The sequence below is a fragment of the Calypte anna genome, chromosome 21 (genome assembly GCF_003957555.1).
Source record: "Calypte anna isolate BGI_N300 chromosome 21, bCalAnn1_v1.p, whole genome shotgun sequence".
Taxonomy (NCBI): domain Eukaryota; kingdom Metazoa; phylum Chordata; class Aves; order Apodiformes; family Trochilidae; genus Calypte; species Calypte anna.
In genome coordinates this window covers 6,026,376-6,052,886 of record NC_044266.1, presented here as the reverse complement: position 1 = coordinate 6,052,886, position 26,511 = coordinate 6,026,376, and the positions used below count along the sequence as shown (strand labels likewise).

At 52.6% G+C, this 26,511-nt stretch overlaps 1 protein-coding gene across 2 annotated transcripts in view; it reads left to right on the top strand.

Annotated features, from left to right (window-relative positions):
- The window catches only part of EPHB2 (EPH receptor B2), a 111,393-nt gene that overhangs the window by 57,507 nt on the left and 27,375 nt on the right, over nt 1-26,511 (top strand). For both annotated transcript variants that reach the window (XM_030463605.1, XM_030463604.1), the window contains exons 4-5: nt 17,313-17,468; nt 18,979-19,314. In XM_030463605.1, coding sequence (XP_030319465.1) covers nt 17,313-17,468; nt 18,979-19,314 — 492 coding nt within the window. The remainder of the gene's footprint in view (nt 1-17,312; nt 17,469-18,978; nt 19,315-26,511) is intronic.

Here is a 26,511-nt window from a genome sequence, read left to right as displayed (position 1 = left end):
GTGTTGGTGATAGTGAAAGTCCCACTGTTGGTGAAGTTATCACTGTTGGTGGTGAAGATTTCACTGTTGGTGGTGATGGTGTCTGTACTGGTAGTTATGGTGTCTGTGCTGGTAGTGATGGTGTCTGTACTGGTGGTTATGGTGTCTGTACTGGTAGTTATGGTGTCTGTGCTGGTAGTGATGGTGTCTGTGCTGGTAGTTATGGTGTCTGTACTGGTGGTTATGGTGTCTGTGCTGGTAGTGATGGTGTCTGTGCTGGTAGTTATGGTGTCTGTACTGGTGGTGATGGTGTCTGTGCTGGTAGTGATGGTGTCTGTGCTGGTGGTGATGGTGTCTGTACTGGTGGTGATGGTGTCTGTACTGGTGGTGATGGTGTCTGTGCTGGTAGTTATGGTGTCTATGCTGGTGGTGATGGTGTCTATGCTGGTGGTGATGGTGTCTCTCCTGGTGATGTTGTCCCTGCTGGGAGGTGGCAGGAGGGTGGCTGTGCTCTCAGAGGAGGTGACCAAGTGTGTCTGTGAGCTCTGTTGTGCATGAAGCCCAGGAGATAGGCAGCTCATATTTCTGTATTGTACAGGGAGCTGACATTAATGAACAGCTAATTAACATCACAGGGCTTGATGGCTGCAGTGTCAGCGTCCCTAATTAGTCTCGCACTAATCTGCTTTAATTAACTGTCCCTGTCGCGGTTTTAATTTAATTTTCATCTCCAGACCAGAGGTAGCAGTTCTGTGAGCATCTGGGTTCCAGTGCCCTGGCAGTGTCTGCACTGGGATGGACTGGTGGGGCAGTGGTGGTCAGGCAGGCACCCAGCAGAGGGGAGAAGCAGTGATGCCAGCACCCTCCCCTTGGTATTCCCCAGGGAGGAGTGACCATCCCACGGGTGTTGTCACCTCCAGGACAGGTTGTGTTGGCTGGACAGGTGACCACAGAGGAGCTGAGGGTCACATCCTCATCATCAGCTGTCCCCATGCCTGCTCCCAGTGCTACCTGGCTGTCCCAGCTGTGGTTATGGGGGTCCTGCCTGCTATCCCTTCCTGCTTCTGGTGCTGGCCATGGGGTGGCTGTGGGCTCTGGACCTGTCACCTGGACCACTCATTGCCTGGAGGAGTCACATCCATCACCAGTGGGGAACTGCAGGGTGTGAGGTCTCCTTGGGACAGGAACAGAGGAAAGGAAGCTGCTCACTGCTCCTTGTGAGGCCAAGAGGGATGGAGGGTCCATGGTCTCCAGGCTATGGAATATCTCTTCATTTGGCACTCCCAGTGCAGAGCAGCCACTGAGCACTTTCCTCTTGATCACTTTTTTTGGGACATCCCCTCCACCTCGGGTTAGACCAGCTGGGCAGCAAGTCCTGCAGGAGAGCACTGGAAAGCACTGGGGGGAGAGTGGGCTTCAGATCCCACTGTGATGGTGTCCAGGGAAGGGAATGGAGCTGGGGAAGGGTCTGGAGAAAATGGAGAAGGGGCTGGAGAAGATGGAGAAGGGCTGGAGACGTTGTGAGGAGCATCTGAGGGCCCTGTGGGTGCTGATCCTGGAGCAGAGGAGGCTGAGGGGAGACCTTGTGGCTCTCTGCAACCCCCTGAGAGGAGGTTGGAGCCAGGGGGGTCGGGCTCTGCTCCCAAGGAACAAGGGATGGGACAAGAGGAACTTTTGGCACAACTCAAGTTGTGCCAGGGGAGGTTTAGGTTGGAGCTGGGGAAGAATTTCTGCCTGGAAAGGGTTGTCAGGGCCTGGCCCAGGCTGCCCAGGGCAGGGCTGGAGTCCCCATCATCCCTGGAGGGGTTTCAGAGCCCCGGAGATGTGGGGATGAGGGACATGGGGTGGGGGTGGCCTTGGCAATGTGCTAGTTTACCAGTTGGACTTGATGATCTTAAAAAAGCCTTTTCCAACCAAAATGATTCTCTGATTCTCTGAGCAGGAGGGCTGCTGAGATCCTTGTGTGGGTGGCTGGGCAGGAGACATAATGATGGTTTCCCATGGGAGCAGCTGAAAGCACAGAAAAAAAAGCAGTGAGGAGAAGAACCCCAGAGAGAGAGGAGGAGGAGAAGTCACCAGGCAGGAAGAGCTTTAATGACCTAGAGATGCTTTGAGGAGTTTGTATTTGTCCCTCCAGAGCTGCTGCTTGCACAGGAGGGTCTGCTGGCTCGTGTTCTGCCATGCAGAGCCCTACCATACAAATCAGCCTCAATCTATCCCTGTGCACTTTCCCCTGATGTCTCCTTTCCATGGAAATCCAGGGAGCCAAGAGGGAGTGGGAGAGAGGAGAAGACACAGACATCATCTTGAGGAGCAGGGCAGCTCGAGTTTTCCTCGTGTGGCAGTGGTAAAACTGCAGTGATTCCCCTGTGAGGATGAGGGATGCAGAAATGGGGAAATTTTGGGGACACGGCTGGAGCAGGAGGGGGCTGAGCCCTAAACCAAGGGCTCCATCCCAGAGCTGCTTTCCCCTCTCTGCTCCAGCAGGGCATCCTTCATCAGGCAAGGCACAAATCTCAAACATCAGCATCTCCCCCCCGGGACCTTCTTGGGAGGCCGTGTTAATCTGTACAAGCAAGAGGAGCCTTTAAAGTGGGAGTTCATGTTTGGCAGCATCCCAGGGAGCTGCTTGGTCCTGGGCTTGGCTTGTCTGTCTGGATTAGCTGGGCTCTGCCATCTGTCCTGCTCCCTGGAACTGCTCCAGGCACTTACATCCTTTGAAGAAAGCCCTTCTCCAGCCATGGCCCCTGCTCTGAATAGCCCAGCTGCTTCCCACCTTGGGAACTCTGCCTGCTTTCCCCATCCCCTCTGCAAGCAGAGGAAATCCTGGTGTCAGCCCCAGCCATACCAAGTGCTTTGGGAGAGCTACCCCTGGGGAAATCATGGCATGGGTTGGGTTGGAAGGGACCTTAAACATCATCTCATCCCAGCACCCTGCCATGCTCAGGGACACCTCCCACCAGCCCAGGGTGCTCCAAGCCCCATCCAACCTTCAGCACTGCCAGGGATGGGGCAGCCACAGCTTCTCTGGGAAACCTGGGCCAGGGGCTCAGCACCCTCACCCCAAACAATTTCTGCCCCATTTCCAACCTCAATCTCCCCTCTCTCTCCCACTTCCAAGCCATTCCCCCTCATCCCATCCCTCCCTTGTCCCAAGTCCCTCCCCAGCTTTCCTGGAGCCCCTTCAGGCACTGGAAGGTGCTCTAAGGTCTCCCCATTGCAGCCTTCTCTTCTCCAGCCTCAACACCCCCAACTCTCTCCCCCTGGCTCCAGAGCTGCTCCAGCCATTGGATCACCTTCATGCAATGGAAATCCCTGAAGGAGAACTCTTGGGATCCCTTGCAGCCAAACGAGTTCAGTGCTTGGGCAGTCCTGTGCATTAAGAAGCTCAAATCTATCTTTATTTTTCTGTGACTGCAGAGAGACCACAAACTCTGTTGGCTGTTCCACAGTTCTCACAATCCATCCAAGTCTGACCCAACGTGTTGGGCACTTTCTGCCTTCTCCATCCGAGGATCTCACTGCTCCCTCACTGCAGCTTCATGCTCAGCCTCTTCCCTGCTCTCTGGCAGGAAAAACTGGGGTTTGGGGTATTCACTGACCATCTCCAACCCCTCTCTGCAAAGTACCAGGGAACCTATGAAACCCCAAAGCACCAAGAGGATACAGCATGGACTTTATTTGCTGGCACTTGTCCCACTCTTTACCTCTGGCAGGGAGCTGAGCATCTGTTACCCTTGCAAACCCCACACTGCAGAGTTATCAGAGTGTCTGGTCCCTTGAAATGCTCTCCCAGAGGCTGGGTTCATAAACAACATCCCTCCCACTGCAGAGATTCCCTGGGCTGATCCTTAATGCTCCTGAGTCCACTTTATATAATGCTTTCTGGAGCTGGCAGCCAATCTCTGATCATTTTCCTGCTTTCAGGAGGAATGGAAAACTTGAAAGAAGTGTTGGTTGTGAAACAATCCTCTATGCAGACACTGTGTTATAATCATATATATTTTATTTATAGGAATATACAGGACAATTTGGTCATAAATCTTTTCCATGGCTTCATTTTTCTTGCACTCTTGATTTCCAGCTTGTTGCTCTGCATGTTACAGGCCCTTATTTTTAATTTTTTTTTTTTTTTTTTTTTTGACACTGCCCAGTTTAGCTGCTCTTATCAACAACTTGGATTTGGGGCTTACCAACCTAAAGCCACTGCTTGTGACTTTTAAAGATGCATTTCTACTCCTTCACTGTAATTTCTGGGCTAGAATTAAAAGTATGAATTGTGTTTTCCTGGGTGCAACAACAACCAATTTTTAATATTTTTCTTTTGAGGGAACTTTGGTAATTATTCACCAGGGCTTATTTTTACTTTCTATCCTTTGCTGGCATCTCTGGGAACTTGTTCAGCCCTCAGCATGGTGGGAGAGCCCCAGTAGTTTGGGAAGCAGGGGAAGATCCCTGATTTACTGCAAGTGACTTGGAAATGCAGAGAGGCAGGAACTGAGTTCAACTTTCACTCAGCTGGAACCAGCTACTCCCATCCTTCTGTTTCAGACCCTTCCCATATTTTTTTTTCCATCTCAAGTTGCCTTTCCAAGGCCTCTCTGCTTCCCAGTGAGGGTGTGAAAACCTCTGGAGATGGGAGGATGAAAGCTGATGGAAAAAAACCTTTCAGGTGTGGGAGGTGCATTTTGGTGGCTGCAGGCAAAACCCAGCCCAGGGATTTAGGCTGAAAATTCCTTTTTCCCCACTCTGCCCATCCATGGCTCTGCCACCCCACACAGCACCCCACTCAGTAGAGTTGGGTTAGATGTTCATAAAGGTCTTTTCCAAGCAAAATTGGGGCAGAATCTGGTTGGAGGTGTGTGACTAGTGGAGTCCCTCAGGGGTCGGTACCGGGACCGGTGTTGTTCAATATCTTCATCAACGACTTGGATGAGGGTATAGAATGTACCCTCAGCAAGTTTGCTGATGACACTAAGCTGGGAGGAGTGGCTGACACACCAGAAGGCTGTGCTGCCATTCAGAGAGACTTAGACAGGCTGGAGAGTTGGGCAGAGAGAAACATGATGAAATTCAACAAGGGGAAGTGTAGAGTTTTGCATTTGGGGAAGAACAACACGATGTCCCAGTATAGGTTGGGGGCTGACCTGCTGGAGAGCAGTGTAGGTGAAAGAGACCTGGGGGTCCTGGTAGACAAGAGGATGACCATGAGCCAGCAATGTGCCCTTGTGGCCAAGAAGGCCAATGGCATCCTGGGGTGCATTAGAAAGGGGGTGGTTAGTAGGTCAAGAGAGGTTCTCCTCCCCCTCTATTCTGCATTGGTGAGGCCGCACCTGGAGTATTGTGTCCAGTTCTGGGCCCCTCAGTTCAAGAAGGACAGGGAAGTGCTTGAAAGAGTCCAGCGCAGAGCTACTAAGATGATGAAGGGAGTGGAACATCTCCCTTATGAGGAAAGGCTGAGGGAGCTGGGTCTCTTTAGTTTGGAGAAAAGGAGACTGAGGGGTGACCTCATCAATGTTGTCAAATATGTAAGGGGTGAGTGTCAGGGAGATGGAGTTAGGCTCTTCTCAGTGGTGACCAGTGATAGGACAAGGGGTAATGGGTGTAAATTGGAGCACAGGAGGTTCAAGTTGAATATCTGGAAACATTTTTTTCCTGTAAGGGTGACAGAGCCCTGGAACAGGCTGCCCAGGGGGGTCGTGGAGTCTCCTTCACTGGAGACATTCAAAACCCCCCTGGACACGTTCCTATGCGAAGTGCTCTAGGTGGCCCTGCTCTGGCAGGGGGGGTTGGACTAGATGATCTTTCGAGGTCCCTTCCAACCCCAAGGATTCTATGATTCTATGATTCTAAAATAATTCAGTGACTCTCTGATTCTCAGAGGCTGGCTGTCCATCCTCATCTCTGGAGCCAGGGGTCTCAGCAGAGCCCTGGTTTTGGGGTTGGTTTTTTTTTTTTCCCATTCCCTTTGCAAGCTCAAAAGCCACCAGTTCCAAGCCTGTTGCCCCACATGTCCCCAGTAGCCTCTTGCCTGATGAAGCAGCTTCAGCTGAGGTCATTGGGACAGCCCTGGAGATGTTGAGGGGCCAGGGGGGCCCTGTTGAGATGGGAGGGAATCAAAGGTGGCAGGGACAGCTGGACCTCTGGAGCAGGGCTGGAGTGACAAGTGGCACCGTGTTCCATGGTGACAGCACCAAGGGACCTGCTCTGGGGACAGGGACTGTCACTTTCAAGTGTGATTGATGGAGCAAAGTCAGAGAATTTAAGCAAAGTAGAAAAGTGAGGGCTTTTTTTTTTTTTCCCCCAGGCTACTCCTGCAAACAACTGCTTGACCTTTGCACCCCTGGTGTAAGTGGCTCTTTTGCCTGCAGTACTCCTGCACTTCTCTGGAATTCTGTTCCCTGTGCTTGTACCCCCCACAGCTAGGAAGCCATCCATGGATGCTCCATTCATGGAGCAGGACTGGAATTGGAAACCCTGTTGGTGATGGTGATGCATCCAATCCCTTGGGATGTGCCCTGAAGTCTCCCTGGAGCCCTCTCTGCTCTGGGCATCACTTGGTTGGGTATGGCAGAGTGCCTGGACAGAGGGGACCTGCAAAAATGGTTTTTGTCTGTGGCCTCTGACCTTAAATCATCTCAGGAGCCAGGGGGTGACAATGTTTTCAATACCACAGCAGGAGCCCTGAAAGCAGATTTAGCACAGCACTGAGCTGAGCTCTGACTGCAACATGATGAGGAGAGAGTCAGAGAATCCCAGAACAGGTTGAGTTGGAAGGGACCTTAAATCCCACCCAGTGCCCCCCCTGCCATGCTCAGGGACATCTCCCGCCAGCCCAGGGTGCTCCAAGCCCCATCCAACCTTCAGCACTGCCAGGGATGGGGCAGCCACAGCTTCTCTGGGAAACCTGGGCCAGGGGCTCAGCACCCTCACCCCAAACAATTTCTGCCCCATCTCCAACCTCAATCTCCCCTCTCTCTCCCACTTCCAAGCCATTCCCCCTCATCCCATCCCTCCAGGCCCTTGTCCCAAGTCCCTCCCCAGCTTTCCTGGAGCCCCTTCAGGCACTGGAAGGTGCTCTAAGGTCTCCCCATTGCAGCCTTCTCTTCTCCAGCCTCAACACCCCCAACTCTCTCAGCCTGGTTCCAGAGCTGCTCCAGCTCTCCCAGCAGCTCCAGAGCCTCCTCTGGATTCACTCCAACATTTCTGTGTCCTTCTGCTGATGAGGACCCCAGGGCAGGACTCAGCACTTCATAGGGGTCTTCCCAGAGCAGAAGGGAGGAATCCCCTCCCTGCTCATGAGATACCATGGTTAGTGAGGGCTTTGCCTCTAAAGCTGCACATCCCTGCACCTCTCTGTGCCCTCCCCTGCCCTACTTGCTTCCCTGATGCTGAAAATCATCCTCTTTGTGTCAAGCTGGAATTTTCCATGTGTCACTTGAAGCCCTGTCCTGCCTCCCAGGGTCTGCATCTTCCTTGTACCCTCTTGCTGGGTGGCTGCAGGCAGCACTGAGCTCTCTCCTTGGCTTCTCTTCTCCATCCCTCAGCTTCTCCTTGCCCACCATGTCCTCCAGCTCCAGTGGTTTCCCCTGGAGTTGTTCCCAGTGTTTTCCTTGCACTGGACAGCCCCAAACAGGACCCAGTGCTCCATGCAAATGTCCCAAATGCCAGAGCACTCAGTAACTTGTTTTAGGGGAAGGCTGATTGATTCTCCCTGGATTTTTTGCCCTTCCTAGGAAAATGAGCAGACTTCAGGTGGTTTGGGAAGCAGAGGTGCAGCTGGGCTGCTCCCCAAGAGCTGGGAAGGAAAAGTTCCTGGGGCTGGAGATAACACCCCAGGGATTTCACCCCCCCATAACCAACCATTTATAGTCAGCCCCTCTGCCAGCTCCACTCAGCACCCAGACCTGACAAAGAACAATGTTGTCATCTGGAAAGCAGCTGCTGGCACTTCACCAGCTGGCATCCTGTAAAACTTGTCTAAACTGGGTGCTAAGCAGCATTAAAATGGAAAGATCCTGCTCCCAAGCTTCCCTGGCCACCCCCCCACCTCCACCTGGAAAAGCTGCTTAGGAAATCACCCTGAGGAGGACCCCAAGTGCTGGAGATGGGGAGGAGAGGATGGGGGATGGATTCCTGACACTGGGAATTCAGAGCAGAGCAATTTGGGAGGAGTGGTGTCAACTGCAGGGCTTGGGGGCACTGGGTCAGGTAGGGAGTTCCTTGAGGAAAACCCAATCTCTGCACCCCTTGACAATCCTACAAGGCCTGGGGTATAGAGGTTGGGTCAGGTAGGGATTTCCTTGAGAAAAAACCCAATGTTTGCAGCCCCTGGCCCTCCTACAAGGCCTGAGGTATAGAGTTTGGGTCAGGTAGGGATTTCCTTGAGAAAAACCCCAATCTCTGCACCCCCTGACCCTACTGCAAAGCCTGGGATAAGAGGTTGGGTCAGGCAGGGATTTCCTTGAGAAAAACCCCAATCTCTGCACCCCCTGACCCTCCTACAAAACTTGGATAAGAGGTTGGTTCAGGTAGGGATTTCCTTGAGAAAAAACCCAATCTCTGCACCCCCTGACCCTCCTGCAAAGCCTGGGGGAAGAAGTTGGGTCAGGTAGGGATTTCCTTGAGGAAAACCCAATCTCTGCACCCCCTGACCCTACTGCAAGGCCTGGGATAAGAGGTTGGGTCAGGCAGGGATTTCCTTGAGGAAAACCCCAATCTCTGCACCCCCTGACCCTCCTGCAAGGCCTGGGGTAAGAGATTGGGTCAGGTAGGGATTTCCTTGAGGAAACCCCAATCTCTGCACCCCCTGGCCTTCCTACAAAGCCTGGGGGAAGAAGTTGGGTCAGGCAGGGATTTCCTTGAGGAAAACCCAATCTCTGCACCCCCTGACCCTACTGCAAGGCCTGGGATAAGAAGTTGGGTCAGGCAGGGATTTCCTTGAGAAAAACCCCAATCTCTGCAGCCCCTGACCCTCCTACAAAACTTGGATAAGAGTTTGGGTCAGGTAGGGATTTCCTTGAGGAAAACCCAATCTCTGCACCCCCTGACCCTCCTGCAAGGCCTGGGGTAAGGGTGATGGGCAGAGATGGGTTTTATCACAGATAAATCCATGGAGCAGCCACAGATCCCCTGGGAGCCCCTGGAGGTGGAACGGGCCCGATCCTGGCTCAGCAGCCACCGGGTGGTCCCCAACTCCTCTGTCCCCCTAAATCCCTGCTCAGAAGGGACACAGGAGCCCACGGGTGCTCTGGGGCAGCACTGGGACCCAGAGGGTTGGGGACACCATCACCTGAAAGGCTTTTTTCCAGGAAAAGCTCCCTTTTTTTACTTTGGTTTTTCTTTGGGATGAAAGCTGCTCTCCTCAGGCTCCAAACATGGAATTTTTTTCAAGTTTATGAGGGCTTTTAGAGAGGCTTTTAGAGAGCACACCCTACCCCTTCTTTTACAGGGATTGAGATAAGATTATCTTTGTTTTAACACCAATTAAAGCAGGAAGGGTTTATAGGATTAAGAGTTTTCCATCAGGGCAACTTTGATGTCACCACTTGCTCGCTTGGTTTCCTTCTTTTCCCTGCTTTAAAAGCTCAGGAGCAGTTCCCCTAATGGTTAACATCCCACCCTCCCCAGGCAGAAGCTTTGGGAAACATTTAAACAAGACCAAACAAAGTAAGAAAATGTGAAAGTCCGGAATTCTTCTGGAGATCCCTTGGAGAAAGCTGGCTCAGGGCTTTTAAACAACCCCTGCTTCCCCATCAAGGGTGTTTGGGGCTGTGGTAAAAGGCCAGGCTGCAGTGTTTAAAATAGGGAAAGAAGTTATTATTTGGTGGGGAATAGAAAAGAGAAACAAAAAAAACATAGTCAAAAAAAAAGGAGAAAAAAAAAAAAGAAAAAAAAAAGGAAAAAAAAAAAAAAAAGAAAAAAAGGGAAAAAAAAAAAAAAAAAAAAAAAGGAAAACAAGAAAAAAAAAACCCCAAACTTTTAAAAGCCACCAAAACAAAAAACCACCAACCAAAACCAAAGAAATAAAACATTTTAAAAAAACCACACCAAACCAAAAAAACCCAAACAACAACCAAAAAACCCTGACCAACCAAAATAAACCCCCCAAAACCTGCAGTTTCAGAGCCTGGAGAACACCTCAGCCCATTCTCTGCAGCAGAAGGAGCTGAGGGGCTGAACAAGGGGAGGGGGACATCTGCTGCCACCTAAAGCTGCAGATGTGACCCCCCCCCTGGTTTGTCACCTCTTGGTGCAGCACCCAGCACCCTCCAGAGAGCACCCACAGGGATGCTGGGCTCAGCTGGGAGCTCTCTGGGTGTCTGAGGAGGTCCCAGGTGTTTGCTGCCACCTCCTGACCTCTGAAGTCCCCCCCCTTGTTTTATCCTCACCCCCAGGGGCAGTGAGGGGTCCTGGGGCTGAGCTGTGGATGGTTTTGGGGCTGCAGGACACACATCTCTGTGTCACCTTGGGATGGGGACATCCCCCCCCTCTGGCTGCCTGCTGAAAGGGCTCAATCATGGTCCTCACCATCCATGATGCTCCCTGGTCCCCTCCATGCTCAGGCAGGGAGAGAAATTTGTCAATTTTTCTTTTAAGAGCCCCCATGACAGCTCTGGGGGGGGGGGTTGAGCCAAGCTGCCAGGGCAGGTAAGGAATTCCAAGCGTTTTTCCCTGTCAGCCCAATCCCCTGGATGCTGATGGATGTGCTGGCCAGGGCTGGGGGGGGGGCTGCAGGTGTGCTTGCCAAAGGGTTTGGGGGGGCTCCCCAGATGCTGGAGCTTCTTAGGGGTGAGAATGAGGAGGTGACCTTGGGAACCCCACTGAGGCTGCTGGAGTTGTCCCTGACCCAAAGTGGGAGAGAGCTGCCAGGGTTTGGAGGAGGAAAATCCCTGCTGGAAGCTGTCCTGGCTGGGGATGGTCCTGCAGGAGACTCTGCCTGGCTTTGGAAGAGGATTTTTTTTGGAGCTGGTGTCTGATGGTGACTGTTGGTTTGTCCCATGGTGGCCAAAAAGCTGAATCCCTGGCCCATGGAGTTTTCCTGGTCTTTGGAGCTTGTTTGGGCTGGGATGAGGACAGCCTGGCTAGAGAGTCAGGGACCTCCTGGAGTGATTCCAGAGGAGGCCCTGGAGCTGCTGGGAGGGCTGGAGCAGCTCTGCTCTGGAGCCAGGCTGAGAGAGTTGGGGGTGTTGAGGCTGGAGAAGAGAAGGTCCCAGGGACACCTTACTGTGACCTTTTGGAGCTCCTAAGAAAGGTGGGGACAAAGTTTTTAGCAGGGCCTGTAGGGATAAGACAAGGGGTGATGGTTTCAAACTGAAGGAGGGGACATTCAGATGAGTTATAGGGGAGAAATATTTTCCCTTGAAGGTGGGAAAACACTGGCCCAGGTTGGAGCTGCCCCATCCTTGGAAGTGGTCAAGGCCACGTTGGATGGGGCTCTGGGCAACCTGGTCTTGGGGAAGATTTAGTCCATCATTTAGATGGACTAAATGGCCTTTATGGGGCTGAGCATCTTGGTGACCCCCCCACTGGACTCTTTTCTTCCTCCATACCCTCCTTTGGACCCCAAACGAGCTGCAGGAGCATCCCTGGTGCTTTGCAGGGGATGACACCTCCTGGAGGTGCTGCCTGCACCCCTCCTGTCATGGCCTGGGACATTTTTTTCTTTATTCCCTACAAAAAACAAATTGCTGGCAGACATCAGGTGTGGGCTTGCTTTGTGGGGGAGCAGTCCCATGGTGCTTGGCCAGGGTTTGCAGGGTGATGAGGATGCCAGCAGGAGCAGGGAAGGCTCCCAAAAGTTTGGGATGTGTCCCAGGTGAGCAGCTCCTGGTCCTGCAGCACCCAATCTGCTGATGCTGTCAGAGCCAGCCCCTGCTTCCAGCCCTGCAGGGAGAAAAGAGGCAGCTGGGAGATAAGGATGGGGATTTAAGACCCTTGGCAGATCCCAACTGACAGAGCCAGGGCTGCCTGGTTTCCATCAGCAGTTAAAAATGCCTTGTTGGGCTGGAAGGAGCCAGAGGGAGCTGAGGAGGACCCTGTCTCAGTCAGAGCCATTAGCAAGGGCTGGAATTCCTGTTTTGGGGAACTTTTATTGCAAGAGGGAGCTGCTTGCTCTGAGCTGTTAGCAGAAGTGGTCCAAGGGTGAGCTCTGAAGTCCAAGGGCACTTGTTGATGCAGAGGAGCCTGACTGGAGCCTGGCACAGGATTCATTTAAAAAGTAGTTTGGGAGAGGCAGTGGGACAAGCAGGGAACCCCCCTGTGCCCCTCATGTTTGGCCAGAGTTTTTCCTTCAGGCAGAGCCACTGGATGCCTCTCCCCATGGAGCTGCTCCAGGCCAGGCAGAGCCATGGGGGAGGAAGGTTTGGAGCCCCACTCCAGCAGCCAAGGTTTTTTTTCCCTCCTAGATCCCTGCCGTGGTCCTCCTGCTCAGCTTCTTTTCTCTGGCATTCATTCCCTGCTCAAAACACATAACCTTTCCAGGCATGACCACCTTGGGAATGGGTGGATGGGAAAGGAGGACACTGCTCAGACATCCCCAATCTTTTTTGGGAATGCTGAGCAGACCCCACTGCTGTCTCCATGCTGTCCCCTCCTGAGGCTGCCATCCATCCATCCATGCCCAGGGGCAGCAGGGAAGTAATGAAAGGTCCATATGGTCCAAATATTTCCTGGGACCCCTTATTAGCATCCTCCAGTTGATGCTGGAGATGCAGGACACATGGGAAGCTGCAGACCAGCCCTAGAATCATAGAATCATAGAATTAGCCAGGTTGGAAGGGACCTCAGAGATCATCTAGTCCAACCCTTGACCCACCGGAGCAGTTGCTAGACCATGGCACTGAGTGCCACATCCAGTCTTTTTTTAAATGTCTCCAGGGACGGAGAATCTACCACCTCACCAGGCAGTCCATTCCATAGCCTGATCACCCTCTCCGTGAAGAAATTCTTTCTAATATCTAACCTAAACCTCCCCTGGCACAACTTAAGACTGTGTCCTCTTGTCTTGTTGAAGGTCGTCTGTGAAAAGAGTCCAGTTCCCACCTGGCTACAGCCTCCTTTCAGGGAGTTGTAGACAGCAATGAGGTCTCCCCTGAGCCTCCTCTTCTTCAGGCTGAACAGCCCCAGCTCTCTCAGCCTCTCCTCATAGGGCCTGTGCTCGAGTCCCTTCACCAGCCTGGTTGCCCTCCTTTGGACCTGTTCCAGGACCTCTACATCCTTCTTAAACTGAGGGGCCCAGAACTGGACACAGGACTCAAGCTGTGGCCTCCCCAGAGCTGAGCACAGGGGCAGAATCCCTTCCCTGGACCTGCTGGCCACGCTGTTCCTGAGCCAGCCCAGGATGCCATTGGCCTTCTTGGCCACCTGGGCACACTGCTGCCTCATGGTCACCTTCCTGGCAATCCAGACTCCCAGCTCCCTTTCTCCAACCACTCTGTGCCCAGCCTGGAGCTCCCCATGGGGTTGTTGTGGCCAAAGTGCAGGACCCGGCCCTTGGAATGTTGAACCTCATCCCCTTGGGATCATCCCAACTCTCCAGTCTGTCCAGGTCCCTCTGCAGAGCCCTCCTGCCTTCCAGCTGATCCACACTCCCCCCAGCTTGGTGTCATCTGTGAATTTGCTGATGATGGACTCAATCCCCTCATCTAAATCATCAATGAAGATATTGAACAGCACTGGGCCCAACACTGATCCCTGGGGGACACCACAGCCGCCATTTTGGACACCACAGCCGCCATTTGGATGCAGCCCCGTTCAGCACCACTCTCTGGGCCCGTTCCAGCCAGTTCCTAACCCAGCACAGAGTGCTCCTGGCTGAGCCATGGGCTGACAGCTTTTCCAGGAGGATGCTATGGGAGACGGTGTCAAAGGCTTTGCTGAAATCCAGGTAGACCACATCCACAGCCTTCCCCTTATCCACCAGACGGGTCACCCGATCATAAAAGGAGATCAGGTTGGTCAGCCCTGCCTCAGCCATGGAGCTGTTGTCACACTTATTGTCCTCCTGGGACCAAGGATGCTTTGATAAAAGAGAAACTTCTGTCTTCTCACTGCTCTGACTCCCTTTTTCCATGCAGGGTTTTTTAGGGATGCTCTGCCCTTGTTGCAACCCTAAAGGGAAGCAGCAAGTCCCCAAGCTGCTGGGGACACCCAGGGTAGAAAACTTGGGGTGTTCTGGTGTCTTCCAGCATGTGGGGAGGAGATCCATGCTGGCTGAGCAGGAGGGGGGGTTAAGGTTTCGTTTCTGGAAGGAAGAAATTGGGTGGATTCCAAATGAAAAGCTGCTTTCTCACTCACAGGAAGACCTGGAGGGAACAAACCAGTTTTGAAGAGTGTTCGTTTATTTTACTTCTGGAGGTTGTCATTACTTGGAGGGGAAAAAAAAAAAAAGAAAAAGAAAAGGAAAAAGAAAAATAAAAATAAAAGAAAAAGAAAAAGAAAAAGAAAAAAAAAAAGAAAAAGAAAAGGAGAAGGAAAAAGAAAAAGAAAAAGAAAGAAAAAGAAAAAGAAAAAGAAAAAGAAAAAGAGAAAGAAAAAGAGAAAGAAAAAGAAAAAAAAGTAACTGCATCAAATTTCAGTGATTTTCCTGTCTTTCAGCATGATTTCAGAATATTTCTCTTTGGAGAAGTTCTACTTTTCCAAGTTTATTTTCTCCCACATCAGTGTGGGGGACCTCCTGAGGAGGAAGAAAGTTGCCAAAACTTCTGGCTGTGCTTTCAGAGCACGTGCCAAGAGTTTGAGCATCCCAGCTTGGTATTTTTTGGTGAGGAATCATTCAGCAGTGCACACACAGAAGTATTAATTGCAACCATCAGCCTGTGCCAGGCTCAAACCTGGGAAATGGGGGGTTTTTTTGCCTCTCAGGACCAGGCAGGAAATCTCAGAGACATTTTTTGGGTGTGTGTCTTGATGCAGAAAAATCCTTACAGGGAAATTGTTTGGTTGTTGTTGTTTTTTTTTTTTTTAAATAAGCCTCAGGAAGGTGAAGGAGCCCTGTGTTTTAAAACATCTTGGATCAAATGACCCTTTTGTTTCACCCTGGATGTCAGACTAAAGTAATTTTGTGTGTTGGTCTTCTCATGTTTCAAAAATTGGTATTAGTAGGGGGACCTTGTTGGCATTTTAGTCATCACCTCTCCCAACAGCTTAACACCCTCTGAGATGGGTTTCTACTGAGGGCCATGCTGGGTGTAGGGCCAGAAATGGAGTTAAATGCAGGGGGGAAAGGGTGGAAAAGCCCAGGAACACGAGGAGGAGTTTTTTAACAGCTGCAGGAAGGATGCTGGTGTTTTCTGTAGAGCTTTTCCTTGTGGAAACTCAAGATGAGGGAGAGGAAAACTGGAAAAAAAAACCCCAAACAGCCCACTTTTTTTTTCCCTCAAAAGAAAAAACCAGACACTTCTCAGCAGTAACTCTTACAGCAACCCCAAGCATGTGATTTTTTTCCCAGGCTGTTTTTCTGACCTGCCCCATTCCTGAAAGCCTTGGCAGAGAACTGAAGAAGTTGTTTCCATGCAGAGACCCCCTGTCCCCTCCCAGGCTCTTCCTGCTCCAGAAAAAATGAAAGTTACAACCAGGAGGAACCACCCCAAACCCCATTGATCAATTTTTTGCTGTGCTATCAGGCAAATCCTGACTCCAAAGGGACCTCCTGGTGCTTGAAGCTTTGCAGGGATGTTTTAAGCCACCTGTGCTGGTTCTTTCCATGCTGTATCTCACACTCTGGTCCAGCCTTCACCAGAGAGGGACCTTGGAGTTTGGATTGTCAGGAAGGTGACCATGAGCCAGCAGTGTGCCCAGGTGGCCAAGAAGGCCAATGGCATCCTGGGCTGGCTCAGGAACAGCGTGGCCAGCAGGTCCAGGGAAGGGATTCTGCCCCTGTGCTCAGCTCTGGGGAGGCCACAGCTTGAGTCCTGTGTCCAGTTCTGGGCCCCTCAGCCCCTCAGGAAGGAGCTTGAGGTGCTGGAGCAGGTCCAGAGAAGAGCAAGGAGGCTGTGAAGGGATCCAGCAGAATTGCTGTGAGGAAGGGCTGAGGGAGCTGGGGGTGTTGAGGCTGGAGAAGAGAAGGCTGCAATGGGGAGACCTTAGAGCACCTTCCAGTGCCTGAAGGGGCTCCAGGAAAGCTGGGGAGGGACTTGGGACAAGGGCCTGGAGGGATGGGATGAGGGGGAATGGCTTGGAAGTGGGAGAGAGAGGGGAGATTGAGGTTGGAGATGGGGCAGAAATTGTTTGGGGTGAGGGTGCTGAGCCCCTGGCCCAGGTTTCCCAGAGAAGCTGTGGCTGCCCCATCCCTGGCAGTGCTGAAGGTTGGATGGGGCTTGGTGCACCCTGGGCTGGTGGGAGGTGTCCCTGAGCATGGCAGGGGGTTAGAACTTGATGGATCTTTAAGGTCCCTTCCAACCCAAACCATTCTATGATCCTTTTGAGATGGCATGGCCAGGGAATCAGAAGGCAATTGGAAACCAATAGACTTGAGATGATGCAAATGGTAGAAAACAGCTTCTCACACACTCCCAGAGATGGGGGGTTAGTTGGCACAATGTCTCTCAGATAGGAGACCTTTGGGCTATGATAAGTAGTCCAGTTGGTACATTGATGGTTAAGAAATAGTTTGGACATTGCTAATTGTGGGGGAAAAGTAGAGAATAAAATAATAAACCTTGTCATGCTATTTTCTTGGAGCATGACAGAGGTTTGTGCAACCTGAGGGGTCATGGGGAATGGGGATGGTGACTGAGTGCTCTTGGCAATGCAAGTGTGAGATGGCATCAAATGAGGTGGGAGCTTCAAAGGAATGGAGCTGGGTGCTGCAGGATAAGGTGGGTGCAGAACTTCGGCATGGAATAAAAACATCTGGGTCACTTGGTGGAGGAATCATCACAAAAGGGAATGGGAAATGCAAAGTCTGCCTCTGAGAAAGTCCCTATGAATTGTGTGAGGGTGGGAAGGTGCTGTGGGCAATGTGTGGGCCTGGCCTCATTCCCTGCTCCCAGGGTGGCCACGGTTTGGGGGGGATTGTGGTGACCCTGGTTTGGTGTGGCCACTCATGGCTGTGACTGTGACAGTGGCTGAAAATCCCCTTTGTGTTCATGAGAAGAATCCCCAAGAAGCCCCCTTGGTGGGGGAGATGTCTGCATGGGGACCCCATCTCTGCCTCCTTGGAGCCTTCAAACCAGTTGCTGCTTGTCTACTTTGTTTTTTTTTCCTTCAAATTGCCAAGTTTTGGCTTTGGACTGCGTGGAGCCCCGATAGGTGTTTTCTAGCAGCACTGCCAGGCTTGGGACATCCCCAGCACCCCCTGTCCTCCCCACTTACTCTTGGTTCTCTTCCAGGCTGTCCATCAGGGACGTTCAAGGCCAGCCAAGGGGATGAAGGATGTGTCCACTGCCCCATTAACAGCAGGACCACCTCGGAAGGGGCCACGAACTGCGTGTGCCGGAACGGATATTACCGGGCAGATGCTGATCCCATTGACATGCCATGCACCAGTATGTGAGCTCTGGGCAACTGGGAGAAGCCAAGTGGGGATGGGAAAGGGGACATGCATCAGTCAGAGCACCAAGGGATGCTTGGTAAAGCATGAGTGTATCAGTGGGATTTGGGAGGAGAGCCAGGGGGCTCAGGGCATCTCAGGCTTAACCCCTGTGCTGGGCACTGGGGAGGCTGCAGCCCAAATCCTGGGGTCAGTTCTGGGACCCTCAGGAGCAGAAGGAGATTGAGGGGATGGAGAGTGTCCAGAGAAGGGAATGGAGCTGGGGAAGGGGATGGAGAGCAAGGAGAAGGTCTGGAGAGCATGGACGAGGGTCTGGAGAACATGGAGAGGGGTCTGGAAAGCAAGGAGAAGGGTCTGGAGAAGGGTCTGCTCAGGCTTTCCTCACCTCTTTCTTATCATCAGGGGCTTCTCTGTCAGCACTGGGGTGAGGGACACAGAAACATTTTCATCCAACTCCCCCCCTTCCCAAGGATGATGTGCCCTGGGCTGGGCACTGGGGAGGCTGCACCCCAAATCCTGGGGTCAGTTCTGGGACCCTCAGGAGCAGAAGGAGATTGAGGGGATGGGGAGTGTCCAGAGAAGGGAATGGAGCTGGGGAAGGGGCTGGAGAGCACAGAGAAGGTCTGGAGAAGCTGTGAGGAGCATCTGAGGGCCCTGTGGGTGCTGATCCTGGAGCAGAGGAGGCTGAGGGGAGACCTTGTGGCTCTCTGCAACCCCCTGAGAGGAGGTTGGAGCCAGGGGGGGTCGGGCTCTGCTCCCAAGGAACAAGGGATGGGACAAGAGGAACTTTTGGCACAACTCAAGTTGTGCCAGGGGAGGTTTAGGTTGGAGCTGGGGAAGAATTTCTCCCTGGAAAGGGTTGTCAGGGCCTGGCCCAGGCTGCCCAGGGCAGGGCTGGAGTCCCCATCATCCCTGGAGGGGTTTCAGAGCCCCAGAGATGTGGGGATGAGGGACATGGGGTGGGGGTGGCCTGGGCAGTGCTGGGTTACTGGTTGGACTGGGTGATCTTAAAGGTCTTTTCCAACCAAAATGATCCCATGATTCTCTCCTTGCAGCCATCAGTCTTTCTTACCCTGGGCCAGTCTGTGCTTGTGGGCATTGCAGGTGCAAAGAGGAGAGAAATTTGGGAGGCTCTGTGCTGCTCTAGGCAGTGGGATGACTTCACTCTGTGGCTGCACCTAGACAAGGAGACCTGCATGCTGGCACAGAAGCAATACCAAACCCATGAATTAGCAACACTACAAAAAATCTGGCACATTTTGGCGGGGTGTCACAAAATCAGGGTTAAGAGGTCTTGATCCTGCTTCTGCCTTTGGCTGTTGAGCTTCCTCCACACCAGGAGAACAAGGAGACACCAGGAGAAGCTCAGGGTTCAGCCCTGCCTGCTCCAGAGCCCTTCCCAGGGCTGGGCAGAAGGAAAAGGATGGGGTTGTAGCCATGAGCAGGGCTTTTCCACCTTCCTTTTCCACCTTCCTTTTCCACCTTTCTTTCTCTTCTTTTTGCAGCCATCCCCTCTGCCCCCCAGGCTGTCATCTCCAGTGTGAATGAGACCTCTCTGATGCTGGAGTGGAGCCCCCCCAGGGATTCAGGGGGCCGGGAGGATCTGGTCTACAACATCATCTGCAAGAGCTGCGGGTCGGGGCGCGGGGCCTGCACCCGCTGTGGGGACAACGTGCAGTTTGCCCCCCGCCAGCTGGGACTGACTGAGCCCCGAATCTACATCAGTGACCTCCTGGCACACACCCAGTACACCTTTGAGATCCAGGCAGTCAATGGTGTCACCGACCAGAGCCCCTTCTCCCCACAGTTTGCCTCGGTGAACATCACCACCAACCAAGCCGGTAAGGTGCAGCCCTGGGATTCCCTAAAGCTCTCCTCTGGGATCTCCTATGGGGTGAGCAGGGTTTGAAGGGGAGAAGAAGGAGGGTGAGGTGTGGCAGTGTCCCCTGGGTCATAATGCTGGTGATGAGCAAAGCACATGGGCCTGGGAATTCCTGGATGAATCCTGAACATAAGGTGTGAAAACTCACAGAATCATCCGGGTTGGAAAGGAGCTCAGAGCTCATCAAGTCCAACCCTTGCTCCACTCCCCCCGTGGTTCCCAGCCCATGGCACTCAGTGCCACATCCAGGCTCTTCTTAAAAACCTTCAGGGATGGAGAATCCCCCCCCTCCCTGGGCAGCCCATTCCCATGCCTGATTGGAAAATATCCCTTATTTCAGTGAAAAGCTGAAGTTGTGCCCCTCAAAGATGCTGAGGTGCATCACTTGGTTGGGTATGGCAGAGTGCCTGGACAGAGGGGACCTGCAAACATGGTTTTTGTCTGTGGCCTCTGACCTTAAATCATCTCAGGAGCCAGGGGGTGACAATGTTTTCAATACCACAGCAGGAGCCCTGAAAGCAGATTTAGCACAGCACTGAGCTGAGCTCTGACTGCAACATGATGAGGAGAGAGTCAGAGAATCCCAGAACAGGTTGAGTTGGAAGGGACCTTAAATCCCACCCAGTGCCCCCCCTGCCATGGTCAGGGACACCTCCCACCAGCCCAGGGTGCTCCAAGCCCCATCCAACCTTCAGCACTGCCAGGGATGGGGCAGCCACAGCTTCTCTGGGAAACCTGGGCCAGGGGCTCAGCACCCTCACCCCAAACAATTTCCTCCTGATGTCTCACCTAAATCTCCCCTCTCCCAGTTCCAAGCCATTATCCCTTTTCCTATCCCTCCAGGCCCTTGTCCCAAGTCCTTCCCCAGTGTCTCCCTGTTGCAGCTTCCTCTAGAGACAGCTGATGGCTGTGGGGTGGGATGTTACCTGGGGCTGGGAAGGGGCTGTGCACACCTTCTACCTGCTCCCACACTCCAGTGGAGTCATTGAATTCTCAGATATTGCACTTTGCAGTTACCTGGTCTGCTTTTTACTTTCATCTGCTGCCTGTGGCTACTTCCACCTCTGCAAAACCAGAGAGCTGAGTTGCAGGTGAATCTTTTTTTTTTTTTGGTCCTCTGGATCCTCCTCCTCGTGTTTTCCTTCTTTGACACTCCTTTATTATCAGGGCTCACACTTCTCAGCCTGCGTGATGTCTCTTTTAATGTATCTATTCATTAGCACTAAACAGTAACTGTCTGCTTGCTAATTCCTCTGTAATTAGAGGCTCGGAATTCTTCTGCTTACACTGGCAGCCTTGATGGAGTTCATTAGCACTTGGGACCAGAAGCTGCAGACACAAAGGCAGAGCTGGGACAGGAGAATGGAGGCTGTTGTGGGGAGAGGAGAGGGATGAGGCTGGGGAAGCAGCAATTACAGCCTCCTGCTGCCTTTGCACTGGGCTCAGCTGGGGACTGGGTATGTGATGGAGCTGTGGGCAGTGGTCTCCCTGCCAAGCCCCCAGCACCCTGGCCTCCAGGGGCCTCCCAAGCCCAAATAAAGCAAGGCAAAACCACCCTGGGTCAGCCCAGGATCAGTGGATTCAGGTTTACTCTGTGCATTTCACTGTCAAGTTGTCATCTTTTGAGTCCCACCAAGAAAAACATCAGCTGTCCAGACAGCAAGGGGAAGAGAGGGAAGGTGGTGGTTTTCTTAAGAAAAAGGTGGTGATTTCTTGGATTTTCTCTTGCTGTGAGTGTTCTAAGAAGACCAAAGGTGTTTAACCCCCAGAGGACAAGTTTTGTTAGAACTAGAGGTGTGATGCTTCCCTTTTCAAAGCAGAGAAAACTGGATGGCACCAGGAGCAGCAGAAGAGAAATAAAGAGAGCTTGGAATTACCATCTCCTCGCCACCTCCTTGCTCCTCTCTCAGTCCTCAGCCAACCTAAATTTAGCCCTTTCATCAAACTCTGCAGGATTCCTGTTGCCTTCCTGGAAATATCTCCTGGCACCTCTGAGGCCAGGTTGTGTTTTCTCTCTCCTTTTCCCAGCAGGCTTCTTCCTGACCCCAGCTCCATCCCATGCACCTCCCAGCTCACCCTCCCTTCTCTCTACCCATTGCCCCCTCTCCCCCAAAACTCAGCAGCTCCCCCAGGACATCCCAACCCTGGCTTTAAGAGACTGGGATGTGGCCAAAGGAAACAAGTCCATGGCACATGGCCCCCAAAAATCCTTTTCTCAGCCATTCCAGAACAAAAGATCTGTGCCAAGAGGGGTGGGGGGAGCCCTTGCCAGCATCCCAAGAGGGGATGGTGCAGGAGGGAAGCCAGGGGTCAAGGAGCTGAGCGTGGCCCAGTGCTTGGGATAATGACACTTGACTAATTAGAAGCCATGCCAGGCATCAGCCCTCTTGCTGGTGACAATGTGCAGCCCCTGCTTGCTAATTCTTGGCCATTCTTTGGGGAAGGGGGGAGAGTCCTGGGGCTGGGAGGCTTTGCAGGCTCAGTGCCCTGGGCACATGGCCGAGGGAAAGGGTTCCCTGGGCAGTGATGGCTTCAATAGGACATGGGAAGGGAAGCTCTGGAGAACAGACTGGGGACTCACTGATTGCAGAATGGAGATAAAAAAAAAAAAAACCTGGGCTGGGTTCCAGAGCATCCAGAGAGAAATTCAAGACCTCCCAGTGGTGGGGGAAAGAGAACATCCAGATTTCTGGGATTGTGTCCCTTTTGTGAGGGACTCTTGTGTCAGATGGGATAAAAAGGGAGGATTAACTGATGTCAGAGGCTCTTGGCTGCAAAAAGAGGCAAAAGGAGCCTTAAGCAGATAATTCTCTGTGAATAGCAGAGGACACTGATCCACTTTCCTGATAAATTCATCACGAGCATTGGCAGTGGTGGAATTTCCTGGCACAATTTCTCCCTCTTTCTGGATCTGGATAACTTCTGATGATTGCCCCTCTGCTCTGCTCTGCTCTTCTGAGACCCCACCTGGAGTGCTGCACACAACTCTGGAGCCCCCAGCACATGAAAGATGTAGAGCTCTAGGAGAGGGTCCAGAGAAGAGCTACAAGGATGATCCAAGGGCTGGAGAAGCTCTGGAGCCAGGCTGAGAGAGTTGGGGGTGTTGAGGCTGGAGAAGAGAAGGCTGCAATGGGGAGACCTTAGAGCACCTTCCAGTGCCTGAAGGGCTCCAGGAAAGCTGGGGAGGGACTTGGGACAAGGGCCTGGAGGGATGGGATGAGAAGTAAGTCCTGCCACTTGTTCCTTGGGAGCAGAGACCAAATTCAAACCCTAATGATGTCTCGCATGAACCTGGTGCATGAGTGTGAGTTGCACATCCCCCCAGCTGAAGGACCCAAGTTGTGCCATACTGCTTAAAATGCCACCCAGAATAATCATGTAAATAATCACAGAAGCATGAAATGGTTTGGGTTGGGAGGGACCTTCAAGATCATCTCATCCCAACCCCCTGCCATGCTCAGGGACACCTCCCACCAGCCCAGGGTGCTCCAAGCCCCATCCAACCTTCAGCACTGCCAGGGATGGGGCAGCCACAGCTTCTCTGGGAAACCTGGGCCAGGGGCTCAGCACCCTCACCCCAAACAATTTCTGCCCCATCTCCAACCTCAATCTCCCCTCTCTCTCCCACTTCCAAGCCATTCCCCCTCATCCCATCCCTCCAGGCCCTTGTCCCAAGTCCCTCCCCAGCTTTCCTGGAGCCCCTTCAGGCACTGGAAGGTGCTCTAAGGTCTCCCCATTGCAGCCTCTCTTCTCCAGCCTCAACACCCCCAACTCTCTCAGCCTGGCTCCAGAGCAGAGCTGCTCCAGCCCTCCCAGCAGCTCCAGGGCCTCCTCTGGACTGGTCCAACAGCTCCGTGTCCTTCTGCTGATGGGGAGCCCAGAACAGGACCCAGCACCCCAGGGAATCTCCCAGAGTGGAGCAGAGGGGGACAATCCCCTCCCTGTCCCTGCTGCTCACACTGCTGGGATGCAGCCCAAGGTTTAGTGCACAAAGCTGGGTGTAAAATGCCAGATTTCTGTCTGACTTGGTCTCATGGCCACCTGGTCCATGTTCATCACTGCCACTGTCCAGTGTGCAGGCTGGGCAGGAAATGCTGCTTCCAAGAAAAAACCCTGATATTTCTGAATTTATTCCCAAATTTATTATGCAGCCCAGTGGGGTTTGCCATGAAAGAGAGAAAAGGAAGCACTTTAGTCTCAGCTTATCAAGGGCCACTGTGTCCAAGGGGATGATGCCCTGCAGCAGGCACCAGTCGTTTAAGAAACATTTCTCTGGGCCTCAGTTTTCTGTGTTTCAGGTTTCCAAACCAGTGTGTTCCTGGGGAACAATTGGGTTGCAATTAATTAGCACTTTTTTGGGAAAGTGCCACCTTGTTAACAACCTGGGGGGCAAGCTCCTGCCAAGCATCCCTGCTTCCCACCAGCTTTCTGCTGCTGCTGTGGCTTTGATCTGGAGCAGGTGAGGATTCCAGGTGGGGAGGAATTCCAGGTGCTGGGGACAACCTTGGTGCTGAGCAATCCCAGAGCTGCTCCAGCAGGCTGTGGGGTGGGATGGGGGGATCCTCTGGAGCATCCTCTCTGTTCTGGGATCCAGGCCCTGCCCTCCTCCATGGGCAGGGTGCAAATGAAAGCTGCAAACTCCATTAAACAATGAGCATAAAGAGCACCAAAAGCTTTCATCTGCCCGGGCCAAGTCACAGGGCTTGTGGCATTAGGAGCTGCTTTCAAGGGTGTAATTTACACCAAAGCTTTCGTTGATCCAAATGGGGCCAGAGCCAGGACCAGCTTTGGACTGCATTGTGTGTTTTTTAAGATTTTCCAGCATCTGTAGTTCCAAATTCAAGGGGCTGGAGGCTGGGCCCACTGGGAAGTTTTCCAGGCACTTGACACATACAAACAGCCATGGGTCCCAGCCTGCTGGGGCCACCTTGCCAGGAACTTCAGAAAAAGAATCCTCACTGGCTGTTAAACAGCAGCTTTCTGGATCTCTGGCAAATCCAGTGAACATCCCAGACCTGAGGCTTTTTTTTTTTTTTTTTCAAGGGTGAATAATGTTCCTTAAAGAGCTCTCTGATGTTGTGCTGCTCTCTTCAGTTTCTGCTGGAAGCAATTGCTTTCAGAAGTTTGTTGCTCCTGAACGTGCAATCAGAGGAGAGGACACCAGGAAAGAAATTGTGGAGAAACATTTTGATATCCAACATTGAACTTTTAGCAGGAGAGGGTCCCAGCTGGAGAAGTGCTGCTGGAGGGGCTTCTGGAGGTCCCCAACCCAACCTACCCCCCAGGGTCACCACTGAGGGCAAAGCAGGAACGTTTTCCCTTCTGCCCATCCTCATCTGGGTGTTCCTTACTGTGGTGCTTTCAGTGTTCAGTTTGGAGGAGGGAATCCCAAATTAATCCATTCTCCAGGAGGGCCCATGGCATGAAATCTACAATGCTTGAGTGGCAGGAGAGAAGCTTTATCTGAGAAGTCAAAAATGGGAAAGGTTTTAAGCAGGAAAGTCACTTTTCAGTTGGACAACCTGGGTGCATGTGGAGTCTGAGATGAGGAAGAAGATGAGGAACTGGGGCCTTGGGGTCAGTGGTGGGAGCTGGACTGGGGACAGCTGAACCATTACACAGATCCAGTTACTTGCTGGGCACTGTGTGGGACTGGGATGCCTTGGGGCAAGGAGGGGAGGCTGATTTTGGGTTAGATTTTCCTTGGGTGAGACACTGGCAGAAGACATCCAGGGCTGTGGGAAAGTGCAGGATGAGTGTTCCTGGGTTTCCATCCTTGAGGAATGGAGGGCACCTAAGCCCTGGGTGCCAAATCCACCTGCCTGTCACCTTGCAGAGAGGCCCTGCCCTTGCTCCTTCTATTTCCAACTCTGCTTTTCTGGCACTGCTGGAGCCTGGATCCCAGCCTGGATGTTTTTCAGGTCCTGTGATTTCCAGGTCAGGAAAACCTTTGCTCCATGAATGATCAGAGCTTCATCCCCACTGCTGCAGGCATCAATCACCCTTTGGTCTCTGGAGTGAGCTGAGCTGCTGGTCTTGTGCAGGGCTTGGAACAGAGAAGGAGCTCTGAGACCTGGGAACCCTGTACTGAGGAATGATCCTTTCTGCTCCCATGGGGGATCCTGCTTCCTATGTAGGGGGAATGAGAGGAAACTGCCTGGGAAGGGTTAGATTGGTTATTAGGAACAGTTTCTTCCTGGAAAACACTGTCAGACCCAGGCTTAGGCTGCCCAGGTGGGGTCACCATCCCTGGAGGGCTTTCCAAGCTGGGGAGATGGGGTGCTGAGGGCCATGGTTTGGCACCCAGCTCAGCAGAGTCAGGTTAATGGTTGGACTTGATCTTAAAGGTCTTTTCCAACCACAGTGATTCAGTGGTGCTGTAATTCCCACATGTTGGAGCTGCCTGGGTCCCTGGCAAAGATGGTGGGAGAGAAGCTTGTCCCTGGGTTTTCCAAGTCTGTCACCGTGCCATGGCTGCAGGGCAGTTGCATCCATCCATCTCTCCATCCCTCCATCCATCCATCCATCCATCCCTCCATCCACCCATCCATCCCTCCATTCCATCCATCCATCCATCCATCCATCCATCCATCCCATCCATCCATCCATCCATCCCTCCCTCCATCCATCCCCCCATCCCTCCATCCATCCATCCATCCATCCATCCATCCCTCCATCCACCCATCCATCCACCCATCCATCCCTCCATTCCATCCATCCATCCATCACCCAGATGCTCTCCTGGGCCCTTTTCCCCCCTCCTCTCCCCCTGGCTGCCCTGTCCTCAGGCCTCTCTGGTGCCTGGCAGCATCAGGGTGCATTTCCCTCCCCTCTGCCTTCCCCCGGGGGTCACCCCCTTAATCCTGACCCCGGATCAGAGCTGCTGCAGCAGGCGGGTAATTGAAAATGCCACAATTCCCTCCTGACCCTCCTATAATAAAAGCAGTTCCCCCAGCCGGGTAACCTGACACTCCAGGACCAAGATCTGTCAGGAGGCTTCTGAGGAGATGCTGGAAAACTCCCAGCTGTTCACCTCTTTTTTTTTTTTTTCGTTTTTCTTTTTTTTTTTTTTCTTCTCCCCTGGGTAATTTCCAAGTGTTGCTGGGGAGAGGGCAGGGGCTGGGCTGGCTTTGCTCATTCTCTGTCCTGAGTCTTT